Source organism: Colletotrichum phormii (assembly GCF_030913505.1).
Source record: "Colletotrichum phormii strain CBS 102054 chromosome Unknown BDP81scaffold_31, whole genome shotgun sequence".
In the NCBI taxonomy this organism is placed as follows: Eukaryota; Fungi; Ascomycota; class Sordariomycetes; order Glomerellales; family Glomerellaceae; genus Colletotrichum; species Colletotrichum phormii.
Window position 1 is genome coordinate 48356 of NW_026851473.1, and position 24834 is coordinate 73189.

At 54.1% G+C, this 24834-nt stretch overlaps 5 protein-coding genes across 5 annotated transcripts; 1 reads left to right on the forward strand and 4 right to left on the reverse strand.

Moving 5' to 3' along the window:
- Positions 1-1967: 1967 nt before the first annotated feature.
- On the reverse strand, positions 1968-5302 carry BDP81DRAFT_332689 (importin-beta domain-containing protein; the record flags this gene model as incomplete). The annotated part of the gene is made up of 4 exons (XM_060585616.1): positions 1968-2359; positions 2412-2539; positions 2587-4827; positions 4965-5302. 4 exons carry the CDS (start codon positions 5300-5302, stop codon positions 1968-1970), a joined length of 3099 nt encoding a protein of 1032 aa, XP_060439024.1.
- A 2498-nt stretch (positions 5303-7800) lies between these two features.
- BDP81DRAFT_399656 (RhoGEF domain-containing protein) lies at positions 7801-12425 on the reverse strand (the record flags this gene model as incomplete). Its single annotated transcript, XM_060588598.1, has 2 exons — positions 7801-10112; positions 10166-12425. The coding sequence occupies 2 exons, from the start codon at positions 12423-12425 to the stop codon at positions 7801-7803; spliced, it is 4572 nt and encodes a 1523-aa protein (XP_060439025.1).
- A 2407-nt stretch (positions 12426-14832) lies between these two features.
- BDP81DRAFT_410860 (uncharacterized protein) lies at positions 14833-15481 on the forward strand (the record flags this gene model as incomplete). The annotated part of the gene is made up of 2 exons (XM_060589137.1): positions 14833-14948; positions 15193-15481. The coding sequence occupies 2 exons, from the start codon at positions 14833-14835 to the stop codon at positions 15479-15481; spliced, it is 405 nt and encodes a 134-aa protein (XP_060439026.1).
- Positions 15482-16018: 537 nt separating this feature from the next.
- Positions 16019-18869, reverse strand: BDP81DRAFT_399658 (uncharacterized protein; the record flags this gene model as incomplete). Its single annotated transcript, XM_060588599.1, has 4 exons — positions 16019-17445; positions 17522-17951; positions 18001-18451; positions 18568-18869. 4 exons carry the CDS (start codon positions 18867-18869, stop codon positions 16019-16021), a joined length of 2610 nt encoding a protein of 869 aa, XP_060439027.1.
- Positions 18870-20717: 1848 nt separating this feature from the next.
- Positions 20718-24294, reverse strand: BDP81DRAFT_440077 (Rad4 transglutaminase-like domain-containing protein). The gene is made up of 2 exons (XM_060591467.1): positions 22045-24294; positions 20718-21995 (listed from the first exon to the last, which is right to left on the reverse strand). Exons 1-2 carry the CDS (start codon positions 23931-23933, stop codon positions 21152-21154), a joined length of 2733 nt encoding a protein of 910 aa, XP_060439028.1. The 5' UTR covers positions 23934-24294; the 3' UTR covers positions 20718-21151.
- Between the last annotated feature and the right edge of the window lie 540 nt (positions 24295-24834).

Consider the following 24834-nt stretch of genomic DNA (forward strand, 5'->3'; position numbering starts at 1 on the left):
GGCTATTACGTGTGGGATACTTGTGTATATATTTTCCATGTTATGATGAACAACAAACTATTCGGCCTTCACAGAGACTGTACCGCTCCAGCAGCTAGACTCTATAATGTCTCCGCATCAAACAAGATCATGATACACGACATTCAGACGGAGCATTGCACCCAAACTACTCCGAGTCCATCAACAGCATTAGCGCAGGAGGCCAGTTCTGATATTATTCAACGCGGTTGATGCTGTTATGCCACACGCTCGAATAGACCATCTAGCTTATGCTTAGTCTCACTGTCAGGTGTAATCAGAGTTGCGTGTGTATAAGCATGGAGTACATGATATGATCACAATCACGTCTTCATCACCGGAGGTAATGCAAGCCCCAATTCAGCCCACCTCGAGTTCCAGCCCAACAGAAGCAAGTAAAGTGCGAGCAACGTGCCTCATTTCTGCCAATACTAGAGTTGTCGTTGAACAGACGACTCGTACCTTCTTGGCTCGATCTCATACAGGGGAGACAGGTCTAAAACACGGCGATTCCGTTCCCGACGTCTTGAACCGCCTCCTTCTTCCACTTTCTGTCATGCAGGAGTATAAATATCCCCGCCGGCTACCCCAAGTAGTCATCATAGACCCAAGATCGAAACCAGCCATTGTGTTGGTGAAAAAATCGAACCGAGCATATTACGGCACTTGCGCTCCGATAAAATGCGTCGGCCATCATTACGGAGCATAGTCATCCTCCACCTCAGCTCAGTCATCGACAAGGCAGATCTCATAAAACCCAGCCATCTCGATACCTCATCATCCTTCGTCTCTTAGGTATAACCACCCGAATACACCACAACTAATAACCAGAAACCAGAGAAGCCCCCTAGAATTTGCGGTGGGGAAGCCATAGGAGGAGTCATAAAGTCTCCATCCCAGTCTCGAAACAGAATGATCTCGCAGCCACCGGTTTTGGTCACACCCCGCCCTCAACTACCACCGCCAAGCGGATACACCATCCTTTGCTCCTCCTTCTAACTTTTCACCGGGTACACTGCCTTTATATACAGAAACAAAACCGCATTACTCTCCAAAGACGCTACCTATCAAACAGAGCCCCTAAGTGCCTAGGCTCGAAGAGATCAAGAGAAGCAGCCTACCAGTCCATGTGGAAGATCGTGGATGAATCTGAAGCAGTTGTGCAAGGCGGATAACCAAAAGACCTAACCACCGCGTTCAGCTCGAACCAGTTCCGCTCAGCTGTTGTTCTATCATTATCACATTTCCTCATCTAACGAGCATCTTCCTCTTTACAATCCATTCAACACCCAACTTCACATCTCTCTCCCAACATCTACTCGCAGTCAATCTAACATCCCATAAAACACAAACGCACCAAACATCTCCTCGTTTGCAATCAACACTTTATCTAACATTATATCTACGACAGCGAGCGCCTTCACCGCCATCATCCTAAACTACCCAGGTCGGAGTCGCACAGCGCCTCAGCCGTCGACTGACAATGTGCCACACCCAGACTAATCGCTGAATATTTTCTCTTCTTCTCCGCCTTCTTCTCCATCGAGGCTTGTCATCCGTCTTCTAGTGATTGTTGTGGCTTCTATCTACAAAGGGGGTGTTTCGTTCCAATTCGTTTATCCGTTCCAAGGCTTTCCTGATTTTCCCGTCTTTTTTGGTGAAGTCTCCCTTCCATCGCGCCAAACCCGGAGGTGTTTTATCCATCCAACTATATAAAGTCTGGTCTGCTATTTATATACCGCCGTGTTTGAAAGCCGACGACAAAGAGGGGGGGTAACGTTTGCGCGTGAGAGCAATCGCGCGCATCAAAAGTAAAACTGCTTTCGCAGATTCCGCATCCGTGCAGAATTCGGCTGCAACTGCGGCTGGACCATGCTCGTTGTCGACGCCTGATCTTCGGGAGTAGGCGTCGTCTCATCTTCACCGCCCGGCTCGGCCGCAGCGCCTTCCTACTGGCCCGCAGTGCTAGCCAGCTCGTTGAGCTTTCCTCGCTCCTCTTCGGTGAGCATACCGTACCACTCCTGGAAGTTGGCCACGTTCTCGCGCGCCGCGCGCAAGAAGAACTCGGTCAGGTACGCCTGCGTCTCGTCATCGCGTTGGCGGGCACCCGAACCTTCGATGTAGGACATCAGATCCGACTTAGTACCGCCCAGGCTAAGGTCGAGCGTCTCGGGCTCATCCTCCCATCCGTCATCTTCGTTCTCCTCGTCGGCGAACTCGGCTGCGGCGGCTACTGCTGCGGCATTGGCGGCAGCGTTGGCTCCAGAGGCGGAAAGAAGCTCTTCAATGAGAACCTTGAGAATCTTCAGGGAGGCGGGGATGACGGTGTACTGGTCAGGGTCTGTTTGTGGCGTTAGTTACCAGACGGTCGTCTTGCCTGGCAGTTTACTTACTGGCTTTGGCGCGGGAGCGCGTCATAATTCTACCATCGTTGTTGCTGTTCACGATAAGGTCGCCCTTGACCATTGTCTGGGCGAGACGGGGATCGTTCAGGGAGTAAAGCTTGGACAAAGCAATAACACTGGAAAAGTCAGTACTGGTTTACAAGGCTGGCCTGGGATCACTCACTTTTGACGAATCTCATCGTAGCCCGCAAAGCTGACAGAGTTCTCCAGCCACTTGCTCATAACAACTTGCAAACCAGTGTTTCCATGGATCTGGATCTGGCTGAGGAATTCAACGACATCACTAGCGCCAACGAGAGACAGACGAGCAAAGACAAGGATCAGAGACTGGATGAAAGGAGCGGCCTCGGCAGACGCCAACCTGGTAGCAACGGCTTGCAACAGCTGAGGCAAAAAGGGGCCAAGACGCTCTTGTCCAGCCTTCTCAACAAGCTCTGCCGCGAGCCCACCAACCTCGGAAGCAGAGTTGTCCTCAACAGAAGGTCCCAGCAAACGGTCAATGATGTGGAGGCAAACTTCCAGACCCGAGCGGTTGTTCTCGTCGTGCCAGCCGAAAACTTGGTGGTGGTCATGCATCAGGAGGTACTTGACAGACTCGGCACCTGGACGGAGGACCTCGCCCTCATTCGACTCCATCAGCAGACGGTTCAGCTTAGGCAGGGTGGCGGCGACGAAACCAGTAGGAAGGGGCTCAGAGCCGTGCTCGACAAGCGCGGTAAGCAATTCGGTGGCAACGGTGACGAGGGGATCGTCCTGGGTGACGTTGGCAGTGTTGAAGGCCGCAGTAAGCGTGGGCAGAATCTTGGCGCAGAGTGCAGTGTAAGAAGCGGTATCAGATAGGGCGCGAACGATTTCCTCAAAGGCCTCGCAGATCAACATGGTGGCCTGGAAGTTGGAGGCGCCAAGCTTGGCAACCATGAAGAGAAGGTCGACGGAAGGGACATCCTGGGAGAGGACAATTCTAGTGTCCATGTTGATGGCGGCACGCAGAGACTCCGCGAGAGTAACGAGGAGTTCGTCTGCATCTTCCATCTCCTCGGGATCCTTGTTCTGCATGTACTGCGCAATGGCGTTGATGATGGCAACTTGGCGGTCAGCCGTGACCCTGCCGGAGCGGATGAAGCCCTCGACGGCCTTGATACAGGCGACCTGAACAACCTCAGACTCCTCGGAGGTGATGCATTGTATAATGCGGTCGAAGAGAGCGGGAGGAGTCTGGAAACCCCGGGCAAGGGTGCCTCCAACGAGGTAACCGCGAGCTCTCAGGAGAGGCTGCTCGTTCTGATTGACAGCATAGTCAACCAGGCCGAGGTAAGCCTCAGACAGCGCCTCGGGGATGGGCTTCTCCATATCCTGGAAGTCGCTCAGGAGCATGTTGAAGAGGTAGAGCGACGCCTCCTGGCTTCTCCACGAGGAGCCATCGCCAGGGAACAGGGTCTTGGTGTAGCCGAACAGGCCCTCGACCGCCTTCTCGCTATACCATTCGCCAAGCTTGATAAGCAAGTCGCCGGATGCCGTGCGGGCAGTGTAGTTAGCGGTGACGCTGGTCTCCTCAGCAAGGTAGAGAGAGCAGTCAATATCCCATAGCTCCTCCTCCTCGCGGCTGATGCGAGAGTATCCGACAACCATCTTCATGACATCGACCATCCAAGGGGTCTCCTGCGCCGAGGCGTGGGCAGAGAGCTGGGCCTCCAGCTCGGCCTGCACGGGCGGCGCCCGGAAGCACTGGTTGAGGAAGTCGAGCTCCTCGAGAATCAAAAAGTCGAGAGTGTACGGCAAGCTATCCGAGTCCTCGAGACGGCCCTGAGCCTCGTGTCCTATGTAGAGGTCCTCGTGGGGCTTCTGCAGCAGGGAAAGCTCCTCCCAGACGGCAGTGAATAGGCTCGTGCTGTGCGGCAGAAGCAGGTGCGGGAAGACGGACTTGACCTTCAAGAGAGTCTTGACAACCTGCAGCTTGAGCGCAATAATGTGGTTCCAGCTCGGGGGCTGGCCGTTGCTGGTGAGCTCACCGGCAGCCTCCGGCAGACGAGACTTAAGCACCTGGGCGAAGAAGGGGTACCAGTCCTTGAGCGCCTCCTCGGCAAAGCCCTTGACTTCCTTCATATGGTCCTCCTTGACGATATCCATGAGGTCGAAGCACGATCGGAAGACGGAGATGGCGAGGGCGCGCAGGTTGGGTTTCCGGTTCTCGTTGAGGGCGACCTCGGTGACGGCCTTGACAATATCCCGCGCCATCGTGAAGAATTGGTCCTCGCTCAAGCTCTCGTCAATGATATCGCCCAAGACTCGGAGGGCGCCGTGGAGTTGGACGTCGGTGCTCGTGGGAATGACGTTCAGGACGGTGGGCAGTAGGCTGGGCCATCGCTCGGGGAAGTCGGCCGACGCAATCTTGCCGATAGCATAGCTAGAGATGGGAAGAAAAGTACAAGTCAGCAAGGCGGTTGTTCTCTCTTTGGGATTTCCTGTAGATGGCTGGGCTCGAGATCCTTCGGGCGACGTCGAATTGGGAAATCCTAGGCTGAGACGAGCGCACCACCATACCTTGCCGCAACCTTGACAGGTCTCTTGTCCTCATCGCCGAGGGCGATCTCGAGCAGGGTATTCCGCAGCTGCTCGCGTGACGCATCGGAAATGTCGACGGGCGGCTCGGCAAAGTCCCTATCCTCGGGGTTCCAGTTCCTCTCGATGAAGAGGCGCAGAGTGCTGAGGGCGGCCTGGCGTATGGTCACGTCGATGGAGTTGTGGTTGGCAATGTTGGCCAGCGAGGTAGGGAAGGCCGGGTTCGCGCGAGCGTGCTTGAGCTCGATCTCGGCCTGCTGGCGGGGACCCTGATCGGAGCTCTGGGTGTTGGCCAGCAGCGAAACCAGCTGGTCCTCCATATTGGGCGCGGGTTCGAGGGGGTCGTGACTGTATGTGTATGTGTGTTATATTCCGTGCTTCACACGTTCTTGGGTATGATCGTTGCGACGGTCGAGAGCGACGTGCGTGTGTCCGTCGTTCAGCTGCGTCGGGCTTCCCGTTGTAGATCGTATGCGCCGGACCAGTGGTGTGTCGTCCAGAGGGGATTCGGAGGCGAGGAAGCAGGTGAAATGATTAGCGCGACCCCCACGGGATATTGGCTAGGAAGGAGAGAATGAAGAAAGAGAGGTGCGGTGTAGAACAGGGGGGGGGGGCCGTAGCTGACTCAACCCAAGGTAGACGGGAAGGGAAGAGAAGGCGGTGGGTGGGTTGGGGGAATACACTAAAATGTGGTGGTCGTGAGGAAGAGTGGACTCCGTGGGTTGCGTGAGAGAGAGAGAGAGAGAGAAGAAGTTGGAGAGGTGTTGTGGGAGGCGGTGGTGGCGGTGGTGGTGGTTCTCTGGTGATGTTTCTCACTTTCTTTTTGGCGGGGTGGTTTGGTTTACCGTTTACCTTACCTAGGTACGCAGTAGACGCGCGAGTGGAGCCTTGGGACGTGCCACAGCCCACTTGCACGTTTCTTGGGCACTCTCACAGGCCAGATGTTCTACAAAGTATCCGTTACGTCCAGGGCAGTGAAGGTCCAGGGTGCCTGCCTTTGGAGGGGTTGTTTACAGGTACTTGGCAAAGTACCTCATAGTCCTACCCTACCTATCTTAGGTAAGGTCAGTACTCCGTATGTACGAATAGAAGGAAACAAGTGGTGAGAAAGCAGCCAGCAGCCGGAACAGCCCACCATTGAAACAAAACACCCCGACCAGCGCCAGAGCCAACGCCGCACCTCTTGCTCGCTACCTGCTAGTGGGCCCGCTGCCCGCACCGCTGCCCGCAAAAAGCGAGGGAGGCACCCGACGGAGGGAACTTGGAAGGAGGGGTTCACTCGGCATTTTTTCAGAGTGGCAGGCACCACACCACACCTTCCCATGGACCATCTAGATTCAAAGTACCTGACCTTGTCATTGAGAAAATCCAGACTAAAACTTCTTACGAGTAACAAGCACGAAATCACAATTCGAATAAGACAGTGTAGCGCCCATCCAGCTCTAAATTGATGTATACCCGTTAAGCGTGCCTTGATGCAAGGTCGACTGTACCTGACTTTCCCATCACAACTTTCACGCGAAAAACCATAGGTAAACGTAAAAAGGGCCTAAGGACACGGGCCGCCTCGCGCCTCTAGCAAACCCTACTTTCCCCAATTCAACGTCTGCTTAGGTAATGCACTACTAACATGCCTCGAAATATCCCAATTCTTCACGAGGGAGGGCCGCTAGATACCCAAAAGCACCTAGGGAAGGTAGCGCGGGGTCGGACCGCACGGTAAAATAATAATAATGTATCTTTAGTTGGAACTTGGAAGGTCTGGGCGGTGTGGCTTTCGTACCTAATTACACCTCAATTTGCTACCTACAGATTCAGCCAGCCCAACGTCTTGAGGGAAGACGGGAAAAGAAACAAGAAACATCGGTTCACCGTCGTGTTCCGTATTCCCGGAACAACGGTTAGGACGACTGGACAGTACAAGCAATCACCTCAAGCCAGGAATAAAAAGAGAGAAAAAAGGGTCCATCCTCTCAAGTCTCAGCCCAAACGACCAATTTCATCCTAAGCTTGGGCTTCACAGCATTAGATTGCCAAGAAATCATCATCTCCCCCTCTAATTGCCAAGAGGGCGTCACTTCTCACATTCCACCCCCCTCAATCCTCAATACCAGTACTCCGTACTCACAACCTTTTTCATCAGAATGCTTTCAATTCAACCCAGTCTATCCGGGACACTCACACACTCTGCCTGTCTCTCTCAGTACCTACATCTGACAATGTCTAGACCGTCACAGACCTCTCTATCCCCCTCCACACCAAAAAAAAAAAACTAAAAAAAAAAAAAAAACTTCCCACACATCCCACATTCCGTTCGTTCAATCCCCATTCCCCATCCATCCAACCCATCCGCCAAAAAGTCCAGTGTCCCTATTCCATCCCGTCCCATTCAATCCCCATCCCTATCCTGTCCGTAATCTACCCCGTCCCATCGTGCCTCGTCTGCCTGGTGCCCACCTGCCTGCTCAGACTGGACCAAATGGTCCCCCAAATGGGGGAAAAAAGAAAAAGAAAAGTAGAGAGGTCCGCATCAAACCTCCGTCTCTCCGGCCTGTTCTCGAGTGCCGGGCCTCTTTTTCGCAAATACCAGAAAATCAGACCGGTAAGCAAAGTTGTAATAGTTGTACACCCCGTACCTGTCGAAAAACCCATGGACTCGCTCGCAACGCAGGTAATCCGCAAAAAAAAAAAAAAAATAACGCCGCAAGCCCATCCATCCAGTCTTATACACACACGCATTTTCTGGCTCTTCTCTCTCTGTACCGTAAAGTACCGCATCGCAGTCTGACACCAATTTTGATCTCGGTCGTATCGTTCTTCACGAGTCGGCACCCTTCATGACCGTCCGCAAACTGACAATCTCCCTCTTCAATCGCGCATTCTCCTTCTTCACCCTCGCCGTCTCCTCGCTGTGCTCGCGCAGGCTCCGAATAAGCTCCTCCTTATCTTCTCGGCCCTTGCCCTTGAGCGCCTTGACAATCTTGCCCAGCTCGCTGTTGAACTTTTCGTACATGAGCTCGTTCTCCGCCGTCGACTCTCTGTACAGCTGGTCGATGCTCTTGACTTTGGTCTCGGATGCTCTGAGCGTGCTCTCCATATCGCGCTGGATCGCCGTCTGTCGGTCCGTCAGCTCCGACATCATCGTCGGAATGCGTTCCTCGAGCGTCTTGACCGAAGCTGTCAGCTTGCGCAGGTCCAGTGTGTTGGTGCGTCCACCGAGACCAGAGTTGACCCGTGACATCTCTTCGGCAATCTTGGACAGCTCCGATTGGAGTGATGCGTCGACATCCTCGACCGCCTTCTTTTCCGTCTGCAGCCGCTCCCGAAGCTTCTGCGGCGACTGCAGGCGGAGCTTGCCGCTTCCTGGTGGCTTGCCAGGACTCGTAGATGGTCTGGGGATCGAGTCGGTCGACTGAGAAACTGGACCAATCGGGCGAGTAGCTCTGAGGGTCGGGATATTCGAAGTAGACAGGCCTCTAGCATGTCCCTTGGGTGTGCGACTGGGAGTGTTTTCGCGATCGGGAGGTGCTGGCGGTGACGAGAAGAGCGCTTCAGGCGACATGGGGTTCTCCTTTTGGCGCGGTGAGATCATGCGAGGAGACCGCAGGCTCTGGGATGTCGGGCTTATCGGTATCCTAGATGGCGAGGGTATCCGGGGCGTCGAGTTGAACTTTTCTGAAGTCTGCTTGTTTATGCGCAACGGCATCATCGCCTCCTCAATCTTTTCTCTGGGATCCGCGATCGTTGCCGCCTCCATAAGGCTTCGCAGGTCAGACAGGGAGCTACGGCGCTTCTTCTTTGGTGACTTGACAGGAGGCGTTGACTCGACATCAGGCTCTCCAATCGTCTCCAGGCGCATGTCAGGCCGCTGCGAGCTGCTCGGTCTGGGAAGCTCGTCAAAAGCACCAGCAATCGGCGGTCTGTCCCTGGAGCCGGGTCTTCTCAGCTTGTTAGGCCCCGGTTGTGTTCCCGAGTCGATCGACCTTGCCCGTGACGATGTCATCTTGGATAGGCTAGAACTCGAGGCTGCATCTGCAGAGGCTGGGTGCCGACCGTGTTTGCTGAGCGTGCGCCAGACGGATGGCCGCTCCGAGTCGTTCTTGCTGTTCTGCCGCAGCAAAGTGTCGAAACCGAACTTGCGTCTGATTGAAGACGTGTTTGAAGTCAACGATCCCGAGTGCGACTTGCCGCTACGAGAGTTCATAGACTCGAAGGCTTGTTGAACAGTCAGGTTGACGCCAAATCCGGCATCGTCAAAGATTCTATCGCAGTCTTCGACAAGGCGGTCTAGCAGGTTAATGTAGGCTTGCGCTGTACCGTCCGAGACCAGAAGTTCTGCAAACGATACTGTCAGGATACCCCTGTCGCCGTCGTTTCCACAGCCATCAAGCAAGTCGGCAAGCAACTTGATCAGAGCTGTGAATGCTCTCTGGTTCTGTGGCGCCATTTCCTTGAAAATGAAGTTGACAAAGTCGGCAAAGTTTCCTGGTACTTGTCGGTTCATGCGCTCCAGCAACGTATCCAGGGTCTGCTTCGTCATAATCGGGCCCATCTGCTCGCCCCAGGCGATGCGAATGAACTTCTCAAAGGCAACAAATATGACATCCGCGCTGCACTCGGATGAGGCGTCGAGGTCGAACGGACTCTCAATCAGCCGGTTGTAGAGATCATTGACCAGGAGCTCGTCGGCAAGGGATCGGTTCAGCAGCATCCGCCCGATGATACTACCTTTGCGGGCCTGAAGACTGGCGACATATCCTGTAAAGGTCTGCTCGAGGCGTACGAGAGGGTTTTCGGGGCGGTCCTCACCGCTCATCTTGATTCCGTCTTTGCCCCTGGCAGAGCCGTAGATGGAGCCTGCTTCGCTGTTTGCTCGTGAGACTGGTGGAGGGAACACATTCGTCACGGGTGTTCTGCTGTGCTTTGGCGGACTGTGTGCTTCAGTGTTTGTTGAGCCACCCCAGATGCTAGAGAAAAGTCCCTTCACGGGGGAAGAAGCCAGGAACGATCTCGTCTTCTCTGCCCTCGTCATGAGCGGCAGGCCTTTGAGGATCTTGGTGTAGTAAGACACCAGCGCGGGTGCCAGTCGCATGTTTGACACACTGAACTGCGTGCCCAATAACTGAATGACTGCGCTTGAAGTTAGCGTTTGATCTCCATCTAGCAGGTATGCACCATCTTACTTCGTCGTGTGAGTGTCGGCAAGAAGTCGTCCAACGCTACATCGTCTGTGAACTGCTTGCCGTTCAACCCAGCAGTCACCATCTTGACCTTCTTCAGGTCGCCGCTGTTGACGTTGACCGTGATTTCGACGCCGTAGTGTCCAATCGGCGCACCCTTGGTGCCCTTCTCGTGGTCAATGACGATACGGATGGGCGCAGGCTCCCTCCGGCCATCAATGAGCTGGTCGGCGCCCTCCTGGAAGACAGCAGCGAAGAACCCGAGGTTGTTGTCCGACATTCTGATAGAACGAAGCGTCCACGAAGGGTCCTCGCGTTCCTCTTCTGAGAACCGACCCTCCACACGGGCCTTGACAATATCCTCCGTCCACTTTGACGCTCTCGTAAAGGTCTCCTCCAGCAAGAAGCACCGCGACGTGACAGCAGTGCCCGTCACCCACTCTCCCGCATGCGCTCCCTTCATCTCCTGGGTTGACGTCATCCAAATAAGCTTGCCATCTGTCGACTCAGTGAAGCGCACGTCGGCCAGGTTATGCCAGCCCGTGAATGCAAGCTCGTAGGTCGGCTGGCCACCGGCGGCATTCGTCATTGACAGGAGGAGACCCGCTGCTGAAGGCTTGTCGATTTCGCGCAAAAGGTCCTTGCCAGTCATCGGCTTCGGTCCCAACTTCTTCAGAATGACCAGACAATCCGAAAACAAGACGAAGATACCGGCACGCTCCGCCGCCTCCGGGGGATCAAGCACACGGTATGGTGCGGGAAGCTCGACAAAGTCGGCTGCGAGGACGAGTCTTCCCTGAGGCTCGAGGTCAAGGGGCCAACTCTCAACCATGTTGCGCAGGCGATTCGTCACTTGCGGCTTATCCGGAATAGGCTCGTCCATTGAGCAGATATTTGTAATAATGTCGCGGGCTTTGAGCATCGACTGCAGCGCCGGGTGTGTCATGGGAAGACAGCTCACAATCTGGTCGATGAGCAGACTGTATCGGGGAAGACGCTGAACAGGCTCGATGAGAATGGAGCGGACGGTCTGCTCGCCGGTCTGCAGAACTCGTTGCCGAAAGCTCGACTGCTGATCCAGAAACGAGTTAAGAAGCGTAGGGAAATGCTGGCTGGCGCGAATGTACTCCTGGTAGCAGCCCGTGAACTTGGGGAACCACTCGAGGAATACCCTCGCGATCGCCAACGCGCCTGTGGGATCCTTCATCTTGGATGGTGATCCCAGCCTTGATCCTGTCAGCGCAACTGTCGTCACCTCCATGTCCCTGACGGCTTCCTCCTCGGTATCATCCATGATCTTGCGCAACTCCTGCATGAAAGCAGAGTTGACCTGTAATATCCTATCCGCTGACCTGGGGAAAAGCTTCTCGAGCTCTTCTTCGGAGGGACTCAGGCTGCTCGGGTCGCGCTGTCTCGCAGATTGTCTAAAGTCGTCGGCGATGTGCTTCACCAGCTCGTTCAGCTTCAGGACATATCTCTCTTCGGTGTCGACCAGCTCCCCGAGCTTCATCCTGAGATCCACCTTTTGGTCCTTGGAAAAGGACTTGCTGCGATTCAGCGACGTCGGCTTAGAAGGTGCCCTCCGTAATCTGGATGTCGGGAGGAAGACAGGCTCGCCGAGCAGCTTCACCAGCGGCGTGTATCCTCCATATTGCCGCAGAGTCGGGTCCAGGAAATCATCGTCATCCTCCGGCGCGTCGTCGAGATCTTCGGGTTGCAGCGGCACAATGGAGCCGGGCGGCAGGACAAAGTCGACGTCCACGTTGCTCAGGTGTTGGGTCTGCAGGGCGGTCTGCAACGTCTCGAGAACCTCGATGGTGTTTTCGCTCTTGATCATGTTCTTGGCGAGGTCAGCGGCATGCTGCTCGCCAAAGAGGGCCGGCCCACTTCCCGGGCGGCGCCCCCTCGTAGTCGGGTATGTGTTCTTGAGGTGGTTCTTGACGACCTCGGGCAGCTCCTGGAAGTATTTGTAGAGGCCAAAGGCGAGGCCTCGGTAGACTTCGTCGCCCTGCCATTCGCGCGGCAGGTGGTTGACGACGGCGTAGAAGGGCGAGTTGGGTTGGATGGTCAGGCGCGGGAACGACTGGAAGCCGGCGGGGCTGTAGACGTGGATCTGGACGCGGGAGCTGTTGAGGGTGTAGTTCGCAGTTGTGGAGGCGCCGTGGAAGATGAGGACGGGCAGGTGTCCGAGGAGGGGGTCAGCGGCGTGGTATAGGGTAAGCTGGTCGGCAGACAGAGCCAGCTCCTCGGTGACACGAACCATTGTCGGGGCTGGCGATGCGGTCGATCGGTCGGTCGGTCGGTCGCGTGGGCTCGTTTAATGGGCCAAGGTCATTGCTGACTGGGCGCTGACCGATTCACGCAAGGCAAAGGGAAAGAAAAAGAGCCGGCAGGGGGGGTACGAAGTCGGCAAACGAGTGTATCGGGTTCGGTGTGCTGTGGTGTGTGTGTGTATGTCGACCGCGTCGGGCGCAAAGTGGTCGACCCGGGTCGAGTGGCGGTCGAGTCTATGACTGAAAGCCAAGGGTAGCAACGGAGCGGCGTTCGCGATGCGACTCTCGACGAAATGGAAATAAGGCTTTTGACGTGCCGGCAAAGGGAAGAAAAAAAGAATCAGGGGGGAAAAAGAGCGTGAGGAAAAAGTTGGCAAATTGCCAGGCTGGCTAGCGCGACCAAAGTTGGACAGATGAAGATTGCAAGCGCAGCGATAATTATCGTGTGGTGGTGGTGGTGGTGGTGGTGGTATTGGTGGTGTCGGTGTCGGTGTGAGTTGGCTGGCGTTGAGTGCAGCCGGGGTTGAGTCGAGTCCGTGGGTTTGGCTTACGCCCGGGCGGTGGTTTTACCTTGGACTTGGAGAAAGCAGCACCTCAGCCAGCAACGGGGGGGGGACCTCAGCAACGACAGCAGCAACGGAGGTATACAGCGACAGCGGCGGTGGGTATCGGTAGGTTAGTAGGCAATGTAAAGTAAGGTAAAGTAAGGTACGGAGTAAGGTAGCAGTGTATCCGTAGTGTATGGACGTAAGGCCGTCTCCAAGTGGGCTGCCCTGGATGTGAACTGGGCTGGCTGGGCTGGGCTGGGCGGTCTGTGGACCGTGGGGCGCTGTATGCCGTGTGTGTTGTTGTTTGTTGTGATTGCGATGGAGCTGCGAACAAGAGAGGTGAAGCCCAATCCCAAGGTTGATGGAGTGTGTAATACCGTAAGGCAGAGGGGTCCTGGTAAGGATCAGGAAGAAGTCTCCATCAATGATTAAACAGCACCGCAATAGATCCCGGTTTAATCTGCCTGCCTCTCTGTTGCAACTTTGTTAAACCCTTTGTTGATCCTCAACTTCTGAAGCAGGCCACGCAGATGCAATGAAACAAGGAAACCAGCCTCTTGTCCTCCGTCAGCTTTCTGGTGGTTGTATTTTCTACTACCTAACCAGGTAGGGTTGGTTTTTCTTGGGCTTGCTACCCTCTGTGCCTCTTCACCGACACTCCCATGCAGATGCAAGTAAGTGGACGAGGAACAAAGAGGGTTAGAGATGTGACGGGGGGGGGCAGAGAGCGGGAGAGGGAGGATGACGAAAACGCCAGACAAGGGGAGAGAATTAAGCGACGAACGCCTCAGTCCTGGACTCGGGCTAGACCTCTTTACCTTGTCGACGAGAAAATGCACTGATGATTCGAGTGTTTCTACGGACAACTGTAGTAAATCAACAAAACAGATCTCATCGGGGGGGGGGGGGGCTATCAAGTGCAAAAAAGAAAAGAGTCCTAGACGACGGAATAAACACCCACTATTGACTGGGAGTCGCGTGCTATGCCGACCGCCTTGGATCTATTGGCTGTCTCTAATTAAGATACTTACTTCTAAGTTCTAGATCATGAATGCATCTTACCGCAAGTCCGAGTGAAATAGAAAATTTCACCAGATGCTTCTGTGACTGGATGCTCACAAACTGGAAAGATGCAGGTGCACGTCGGCAGCTCAAAATGCAGGCAGGTTCGGACTCTCAGCATCACATCGCATCGCTCCTCCCCTCTCTCTCTCGCTTTCGCCCAGCCCAGTCCCATCACCAGTAACCAGTTACCACCACAAGCACCACCAAAAAAAAGTGGTCTCGAAACGTCAACATAAACAGATCCAACGCGCCCCGCCCATCGCCCAAGACGCGTCCACTCAAAAGCTGTCCAAAGGTACAAGTCTCCACCCGTAACCTTGCCGGACCAGCAACAGCCGCACTAAAACAAGGCACTCGGGCCCACGGTACGTACACGCAAGAAAAAAAGCTCGATCGTCCTGTACATAAGTACATAAGATACGTACCTTGATCCTCCAGCTTCTGCCCAATCATTGCATCTTTCGATCCCTATACTCCACCAGATCCCCTGCCAAAGTCGATTCAGCCAATCACAGAAACACCCCAAGAACCCCTCCTCCTTCCTCCCATGGATCCCATCGCATCCCATCCAATCTAATCGGCTCTCCGTCCCAAAAATCCCCAAAGACGTCTCTTTTCCCACCCCGCACCGATTACGCGACTGCTGATTCGACCTCACGTTCTCATATCAAAGTTTCACTAGGCTTCACATCTCGCTCCATCAGCAACGTCACATTTCCCATACCCAAGATCAAAGACAATACAATACCTCCGAGTCAAGCACCATCTCTCGATACTCGCAGACATGTCTACCCAAGACCCCGGTATCCCCTTGACCCATGCCCCGGATGCCAGAGGGTACAAGCTCATGGAGCTGCCCCCCGACCTAGAGGCCCTGCTCACTGCCGAAGATGCTCCGGTGTAAGTCAACCCACTTCACTCCCTTCCATCACTCAACCCGTGCCAGGCCATACGCCCCGGCCTAGCCGTGCCTAAGTCCATTATCAGCCTCAATGACGACATCTAACCTCACTTCACCTTACTTGAACTTCACTCCCCTTCATCAAGTCTTATTCCATCTTAGTCTCGTACTCCACCAAGTCACATCACCCATCAACCACCAAAAGGTTAGCTAGAAGGCATGAAAAACGCTCACACATGACAGCATAACCCTCACATCAACCCCAACAACAGCCCTCCTCAAAACCCCAGACAAAACCTACAAACTCCTCCAGAAAAACACCTCCAACTCCCTCATCCTCCTGGCCCCTCACACCACGGCACCCTCACCAGACTCCTCGGACGACAACATCCCCGTCACCGGCCTGGCCGCCATCGCCACCATCCACGAGACCATCGAGCTCGTCGCCCAGACCGAGCCGCAGACAATATCAAACCTCAAAAACACTGGTAGTAAGGGTAAATGGCATGAGAAGTTTGGCCGGGGGCGGTAAAAGTAGCAAACTCACACTTACTTACACATCACATATCTCACTAATCCATCATCGCATTCACAAACAAATCTGATGAACCCTCTGCTTTTTAATTACCTAGAACACGGGGTGCTTCATAGTTCACACAACCCTGCTACACTATAGCTATCCGCTTCACAAAAAACAACCACACATTGCTGATGGTGTCCCAAATGAGATATACCCTGCCGGCATGACATTCGCTTTCCTCCCCTCCGCCCAAACGTGAGTGCCTCGATGAATGCTAGGGTAATGAGATGGAGATGCCCTCCAACGCCGTGCTCAAATATCATCCGATGACCACCCTCCTGAAAACTCCTGAAAAGTAGAAGAAAGTAACAAGACAAGGAAAACGCAAGATAACACACTCGTATCCTGCTTTCCACAAACCAAACAAAACCACGCTTTCGCCTTCCTGCGATGTGCCAATGACCACCCAGTGATGCTGGCCTCCCGTCGCTTCGTCGTGATGTAAAGAAAATTGTGTAAGAGTAGAAATAGAAACCCGGAAACCTGCAATTAGTCCATCTTGATAGGATGATCTCTGCTTCTTCCGGGGCTACCACTCGCTCCGCCGCGCTCAAGGGCAAGGCGCTGTCGAAGTTCGTTACCTGCATTAAAGGCTCGCTGGGATGCTCGACTCATGGGTGCCGGATTCTGAGCTTGGGGTCCGTCCCGATCCTTAATGCTAGCCACGAATCGTGCGAGTCCGCCATTGGGCCCTACTCCAAATCGAGATCCGCCATTGGAGCCGACTGCCATTCGAGGTCCAACTCCCAATCGAGGTCCGCTACCGGGGCCGGCTCCTAATCGAGCTGCAGGAAAATCGGCCATGGCGGGCTGCACAGGTCCTCCAAGTCGTTCCAGTCGAGTTCCGAAAAAGTCATTATCCTCCGGTACGGCTTCAAAATGATGGGCCATGAGGTGCCGGGACTGATGCTCGGCCTGCTGACGTGCCCGCTGCCCCCTTGCCTTATCGATCATGTTCTGGTGGTCAGGCCGTGCCGCACCCTTATTGAGGAACTTCTGCCTCTTCAACTCTCTAGGTTCTCCGTACTCTGGACCCCATCCCTCTTCGAAGCCCAAGTTGTTAGGATCATCAAGTCTTGCCTGATCGGGTGGCGGGATGACTGGCACTGCTTGAACTGCAGGCGGCGGGCGAGGCGCGATGCCTGGCACTGCTTGGACTGCAGGCTGGTGAGGCGCGATGCCTGGCATTGCTGGGCCTACAAGCTGGGGAGCCGCCGGCAGTGCATTGTTTTGTCCCAAGTAAGGGCCTCTGGGATCTTGCGGAATTCCGAAACCTGGTCCGGGTCCGACGACTGGGCCATGTTGCTGATCTAGCATCATGTAGTTATGGCCATGCAAGTATGCATAGTTTGGAGGACCCAAGTGAAACCACGGATTCTGGACTCCAGCAGCAACCCCTCCCGGCGCAACAAAAGGATGAGCTTGTGGCTGTGGCATTGGCTGATAAATGCCGGCCGGAGTCCACTGATAGGGAATGCCAGGAACTGGTTGAACCATTCCGGGTTGGACATTCGGGCGGTAAAAAGGTCGTACCTCGAGATCATGCCGCTCAATCATGGCATCTACTTCCGCCCATTCCTGGGCAGCTCGAGCTTCTAGGCGGTTCTCCTTGGGGACTGCTGGTGCCACGGGAACCCCCGAGTTGACCTTGAGAAGGTCTTCCTTTGCTTTCATCGATGGGTGTCGCTCTAGAATCCCCTGGCGGGCTTGTGCCTCGGCGTGTTGCACTTCCTCATTGTGGCGTGTGTTGACATCGTCAAAGAGGGGACAGTTGCCCTTCTTTCCACCTCTAGTCTTGTCGTCAAAGTGAGCGTAGTCGCACGACTTGGAGCAAACGTAGCACTGGATGTTCCTACATCCACGCTTGGGACAAGTCATCTTGTTGCACCCTGATTCCTTGACGAAAGCCATGCCGCCTGTATTAGATGTCAGTATCAGGTGCAATCGAATGAAGGATCTTGGTCCATTTGCCAAGTAAGCAAAAATACTCACACTTGTTGCATTTGCGGATGAGCGCAGTGGACATGGCCTCCTCAATCTGACGCCGAGCACCTTCTGTGCTGTCACTAGCAGCTTCTTCGCAGGTTCTGGGTATATGGGTTTCTTCTCTGCAGAGCCGGCAGCTGACCACGTGGCATTCGGGATTCTCGCACTTGAACTCTCTGTTGGATTCGACAGGCGGATATTCGGCAGCATAAGGACAGAAGGGACAGGTCTCCAAGCCGTCAATGCCAGCCATTCGAAGATTGGCCTCGGATTCAATGCGATCTAAAGCTTGGGTGAGCTGCTCGTTAATGAACTTGGCGCGTTCTTTGTAGGAGAATACAGCATCGCATCCATCTGTGGACATGCATGTGATCTCATATTTCGAGAGACCAACAACTGTCTCGGCGTTGCGGCGTGCACAGTCGACACAAAAGAACTTGAAAGCGTCAGCAATAGTCTGAAAGGAGGAAGTAGCATGTGCTCACATGGGTTTCTTTCTCGCAGCAGACCATACGATTGAAAGCAAACTCGCCATAACAACAGCCACAGTCCAAAACAGTGCCAAGGGCCTTTGCTGTCTCAAAGTTCTCAGCCTCTCTGGCAGCCTCAAGTCTAGCTGCTTCTTGCTTGGTCTTGGTAGCCTCCAGCACTTGGCGGGCGGCCACAAGTTCGTCCAAAGCTCTCTTTTCAACAGGGTTCGCCGTTCTCATGAGGTGATCCAGTCTCTCTCCCTCAAAGATACGCTCCGATGGCGGAGTCGGCTTCTTCTTGAGCGCAAAGCCGGGAGGGAGGCCATCTCGTACACCTTTTTTCAGATCCTCGACAGCTTGATCTATGCGAAGGTATGTGGGCAGCAGTTGATTGTCATGGTCAAAGAAGACCTTCGCGAGGCACTTCTGGAGAACCTGAGGGAAATCATGCTTCAGGATTTGCTCCCTAAATCCAGTGTCAGCCTCAGTTGAATAATGAGCATGGCGCAACGGCGCAGTCGTCATTTCGATGACCTTGGCCGTGCAACTTGTACTAGGGGAAGGACTTGGAGTCAGACTTACGACTTGTCGATGTATCTCGCCTCAACTTCCCGCTCTCGGCCTGGGTAGGCATAGAGGCGGAGGATGTTTGCCTTCTCATCATCCTCAGCCGATCCTTCACGCTTCCGCTTAAGATTTTTCTGGCGGGATGCCTTGGGGTAAGATCCGCCTTTCTCGGCGGAACCCAGAATGGTGTCGATTGTTTGGTCGGGGTTATGGTTGACCTTGGCGGCTGTCTCTTCCAGGTATCGAAGACATATGTCTGGGAATACGCTGAGAACTGTAGCCGCACAGGCGTCCTTGTCGCAGTCGACTGCCTCCATTGCCTCGGTGGGAGGCTCGGTTGATTGGTGCTGCATCACAAGTCCATTGGTGAGAACGATTTTGATGTCTTTCGCGAGCCTTGGCAGAATTCCAGAACTCCTTCGGGCAACAAGCTTGTTTGGGGCGGGAGCAACCGATCGATGCGCCCAGACTCTTCGAAGTTTACTATGTTTTTCATGATCAGCAACAGCCCTTCCACTTTGACACCACTTTTTCAGCAAGGCAAACATGGTAGGTAAGCTAGAAAAGTAATGTTGAATCTGGACTAAAACCCAACCTAGTAGTCGCATCATAGGGTAAAAAAAAGGAAACGGTACAACACAGCCGAGTGAGAGGGGGTTTTATTTTTCTGGGTAAATGGGACCTCACCGATGGAGGCGCATAAAGGGTAGAAGAAGGAAACGAGAATTGAGCTCAACACACTTGCGTTGAACACCAAGAGCCACCTCACCCGCGAAGATTCTCGGTGCGCTCGCTCATAAAGCTTGTAAATGAGTCCCCGGGAGGCGTATGGGAAGGATTGGGCCAAGTAGGGAAGAAGGTTCGGGGTACATGAGCAACCAAAGAGGCTATTCGCGAAGAATAGCACAAAATAGAAGCGCCACCAAGCCTCGATATGGGAAGGAGGAGAAGATATGACAACAGAGTGCATAATACATACCTCCGGGAAGGAGTCACTGCCGACCTTTTCGTCTCGAATTTTCGTATGCGGTCCGATATCTCTGATGTGCGACGAAGGAGAAGCGAATAATCTAAAGTTGTTCGTCCGATCGAGACTCCGGAAGCGCGAGGTGTGCGGGAGAAAATTGATATTCGCCGTAGGAGGTGAGTTGGTGAGAGATGGGATGGCACCGAGCGATGAGACGGGGGAGAAATAGAAGTGGGAGGTGGGTAGGTCAAAAGACGGGAGGGTTGAAGATGTGAGAGAGAGGCGGTTCCGGATCGAGGTGGGTCGTGAGATGCCGTCCTTGGACGTCCTTGACGAGAGGCAGCTACGGGAAAGAGCACCTAGACCGCCGTGCCTCGCACCTTCCCGAGGACCCTTTTGGTTCCAAGGTATTGTTTTCCTTCCCTCTTTTTTGTCCCTTTTTTTTCACCTTCCGGGGGTGGATGTTCTCGCCCAACACCTTTGTGCATGTGGCTTAAGTAAAACAAACAAACTTCACCTTTGGGATGTCGAATATTGAAGAAAATGGTTCCTAGGAGCCTCGCAGCCTTCCAAACGGCCTTCACCTTCCCGACTACCCTACCAAACCAAAAATCCTCACAGTCGTTCGACAGCCTGGTGAATCGCCTGGCCCCGTCTGACCGGACGATTTTTACCACTCCGCTCCCGGTGCGCCTCGCCTCGCCGCGCCAGGGTCGTCGCTTCTTTCGCTGGCCCTGTCTCACCTCACCTAATCGTAGATCCTATTTTCCCCCCGTTCAGGCCCTGTCGCTAGGTTATAAAGGCTCCGAGGAAAGCGACACGGCAACTTGGCGCCCACGAGGTTGCGATCCGCATGTCGGTGAAGGGGGAAAGGGGCGCATGAGGTGACGTTGGGAAAACATTCTGGACCTGACTTAAACCGATCGGTGGATCATCAGATGGCCCCGGGTGGACAGAATCCCCCGGCCTCTCTTTAGCGCAAATCTTCAGCAGGGAAGGCCCTGGTAGGGCGCTCGAACGGGTGCGCATTCCCATGTGGAGGTGTCATTGGATGCCTCTTGTCTCACTTGCTGTCACTGACATGGCGACCGCTCGTATTACTAGTTCTTTGAGTGGGCAGACGAACAGACGACGGGGATTGAAAACCAGTTGCTACTCTGGACGAGGAAATTTCATCTTCATATATTATGATATCTCCCATCAATACAGGCTATCGGCGTTCTTTTTCGACTTCAAGTATCAGGCTGTGAAGTACTTACACGCCCAACACACCGAATCAGCTAAGACAGCACCATTTCTTCTATTGGATGCAATGTCCACTTCAGAGTGTGATCAGGTGCTCTCGAATCGACCCGTACATACACTAGCAGTCGCAGAATCGAACCCTCCCAGTCGGGCCAGCACATCTCGGCATACGAGCTGAAGAAGGAATAGTCCTCTATTGGTGGCGATAGCTAACAATGTCCCCCATCTATGCATCTTGCAACAAATAAGGATGGTGGCACACTCGTCGTAGTACAGCCGCCTGCCAGCTGCCCAGTTTTGTCCACGACTCTCAAATCCCGACGCACAGTGATGAAAATACTCAGGCGGTTTCCCGTCTTGCATGGCGTCCTTCAAGCCTAGCATGCATCACTCGTAATCATCGTCCGAGGCCACAAAATCGTCATCGTCGTCCTCATCCTCGTCTTCGCTCTCAGAAATAGGCTTCCGCCGGCGCCTCGATGATCGTCTCGCTACTGTCTTTTTCTTGGGTTTCGGCTTGGCTTTCACCGGTGCAGGTAGAGGCTCGGGTTCGGGTGTAGCTTCCATCTGATCCTCTGCGTTTTCCGCGTTTTCCGCGTCATCCGTGCCGTCGACAGCTTGCGGCTTCTCAACATGACCGTGATCCACTTGCAGGGCGTCATCCATATCTTCATCTTCGTCATTTTCATCCACCACTGGGAAGAAGCCAGACGTAAAACGCTTGGGTTGGTCGACCTCTTCTTCGTCATGTCCTTCGGGAAAGAAACCACCTGCCATCTCCTCTTCCCTCATTTGCATCGCTTCGGCGTCCACCTGATTCTTGTCGTCTTCGTCAGCGTGAGCGTCTTTGGTAGCCTTGGCCGCCCCGTGTTTCTGGAAAACAGGAACACTATCGTCGACATGACCGTAATCCTGGCGAATGCGCTCGACGATCCTGAGACCTTTCAAGAACTTGCTCCACATGCTCAACGCTGCTTTGCGTCGCTTCTCGTCCTCTTTGCGCGCTCGCTCTACTTCGTCCTTGCGGATCTCTTCCATGACTTGATCGTGGTACTCCTCAGCTATGACAACGCCCTGAATAACCGGCACGGCCATACGATTGCCAAACTCAAAGTCTACAACGGCTTCGGCATAGTCGATTTGAAGCCTCTTGCATACCTTGACGGCTCCTCGGAACGGTACGTGTGCAGCGCCTTCGGGGCACATGTGCTCGGCAAAGAGATCGATGTTGCTTGGAGGGATTAGTATACGACGCTCAGTCAGCGAGTATTCAGACTTACCCATAAGAGTTCTTCGGAATGATTCCATCTTTGATGGGCGGCGGAATAATCCAGTCCGTCTGCTCAAAGCTGTATAGTCCTTGAAGAACCTTTTCGCCGCTGGCAGCCTCGGCTTCTGCGATTTCTCGCCGCCTGTTGGTCGTAGCCGCGCGATATGGAACCCTCTTCAGGGGCATCTCGCCAGGTTTGGGCGCTCTGCCTTGCTTGTGCCATGTCTCTGCACTCTTGACGTTGACAACATCCTTCCTTGCGTAGACCGGTTCCTCGGAAATTTCTCCACTCTTCCCCTTGTTGTTGAAAGTTTTGACAGGTTTTGCTGTGGGTAGTAGGGCCTCCTCGCGCTTCAGGTGACGCTCGAGACAGAACTCTTTGGACTGCTTGTAGTACGCCAGAGTTTCGCTACCTTCCTTGACCTCCTTCTTCTCTGGTTGGGCGGGTTTCAGGTCTGTGGAATCCTCAACATCGTCTTCCTCCGTGATCGGATGCTTTCGACCGCCCCTGGCATAGCCCTTCATAGCTGACTTGAACCAGTCGAATTGGTCATATCGTGTCACCTTCCCGTGTCTGTTGTGAATCGGTACCTTTTCCAGTGGCATTCTCGCGCCTTTCGTACGACCTGGCCACAGCTGTTTTCGTAGATATCGAACTGTCACATCCTTGGCTGTGCCATCTGGAGAGAATCCGACAACATATGCCATGACTTGTTTCGCCTTTTCTGCCTTGCCTCCACGTGGCTCCAGAGACTCAACCAGTTCTCGATTAGTACCGACAATATTCTTGACGATTGGGTCGGCTGGCAGATATTTCTTCGTCACCGGCGATAACACTTCCGTCCAATAGTGTGGAAACTCGAGGTCCTTGTCGAACTTCTTCGACGCCGATGTTGACTTTCTTGGGGTCACTCCCAACTCTATGACGGACTCGTCGTCGCTGTCCGGATGCTCCAAGCCAAGTTCATCATCCGAGTCATCTATCTCAACGACGGCGCTCTTAGTACTAGCTCGTCTTGTGCCAGCTTTCCGTGCTGATGTTGTTTTTGGTGTCTGCTTTGAAGTCGTCTTCGCTGGGGTATTCTTAGCCGTCGTCTTCGTCCCCCTTTTCGTCTTGCTCGCCGCGCCATCTGTCGCCTCGCTCGTCTCGTCACTACTTTTTGCCGCTGAAACTGCAGTCTTTTCCTTCTCAGGATCTGCCTCCTCAAGCTTCGTCCAACCGAAGCCTACGGGTTGAAGATTTGCAACCATGCGTGCCTTCAACCCCAAAGCCCTCATAAGCGCCGTGAAAAGCTGTGATCCCACATCACGGCTTCCTGTGCAGTCTTGGGCGCATTTCCGAAACCCTTCGAGGCCATTGATCCGCTCTCCAAACTTTTCCTGGTCTTGCCCTTCTTTCTCCCAGGCCTTTCGAAATCTGCCAAGTCGTTCAGGCGGCATGTATCCCCACTTTCGAATCCCGGGTGCAGTGACACGGAACCGTTGCCTCCACCACGCCGCGAGAGCCCTCATAAGTCTGAACAGAGGATCGCCGTGGCTCATGTCGACAGCACCTGCCTCGAGCCTTTCAGCGGCAGCGCCCCAATCACGAGAGTCCTCGTTTTCGGTCTTTTTTCCTTTGCCCTTTCCCTTGGTCTTCTTCGCTGGTTTGGCCGCCTTGGTCGGTGTTGGCTTTGGCTTGGTGTCTAAGCCGCTGGTCCTTCTCCATCGCTCCACTTCTTCCCACAAACGAGGGGGGACATGAGACATCATGATTGCCTGGACTTCCTGGTCGGATACCCATGAGTTCCTAAGGGCATTATGCCAGAGAAGGTACTGGACGTGAATGCAATGCGTTACATTCCGAACCTTCTTTTCACGCTTCGTAGGTCCCTTCTTGTCGCCATAGGGATCGGTCATGGCAGTACCGAGCCCGGCATCAAGGGTGAGCTGCAAGTCTTTTGAAGTAGTCGGCGCTACCGCCAAGGTGGTTCTCGGGGCAGGAACATCCTCAAACTCGATGTCGTCGTTGTCGTCATCATCGGACGCTTCCTCAGTCTTGCGACCGTTTGCAAGAAGCACGTCCTCAAAATCACCGTCGGATAGGTCGCTCAAAGAACTGGACTCTTCACTGTCGCTGATGGTATCAAGCGCAGAGCGGCCGACCTTGGATGACTCAGGCGTGGTGGTAGCATCCAAATCGTCGTACAAGGTAGGCTTTCTGCGGCCGGAGCTGGCGGCAGGCTTTCCCTGCCCTTTCGCTACTTGTTGGCGCTTGGGGTAGGCTTGACCGGCGACTCCTCGCGCAACCGCTTGCGCGGCACATGAGGAGGCATTGTGTCGCGTTTCGTGTCAGGAAAGAAACATGGCTGTTGTTCTAAAGGTCAAGCTCTGAGAAGCTTTGCAGGGGAGATGCGACAGCACCGTTAACAACGTCATTGATTCGCGAGAAACGCGCAGGTACGCGACCCACTCTAGGGGTCCGGGACCCGCTAGATCGGATCCGATTGAATTACGGGTCGCATCCGGGGATCGCTTGGGTCGCCCCTCCATTAGCTCCGGCCCCTCGCCGTTATTTCCATGTCTTTCAATCAGAGCAGTTTGGATGACCAATGTCCACAGAGAAGTTGAACTTCCCTCGGCATGATACGGAAGCTTTCATTGACCATTGTGATCTGCTATGCCGAATTAGCTCCCATCATGATAAAGTTGCAACTTGACTTGATAGCTATGGCCCATTATGGATCTTACCCTTTTCAGGCTGCCAGTGGCCACGCACACGCTGTACTTGGCGCCTGCGCTCAGCGGTTGCCCCGCTGAC

Bases quoted from the DNA above. Each gene is read 5' to 3' on its own strand.
- BDP81DRAFT_440077 (XM_060591467.1), bottom strand. From the start codon at position 23,933: ATGACCGATCCCTATGGCGACAAGAAGGGACCTACGAAGCGTGAAAAG. The intron at 21,996-22,044 runs GTAAGTCTGAAT...AATCCCTCCAAG, and splicing joins ATTCCGAAGAACTCTTATGG to CAACATCGATCTCTTTGCCG.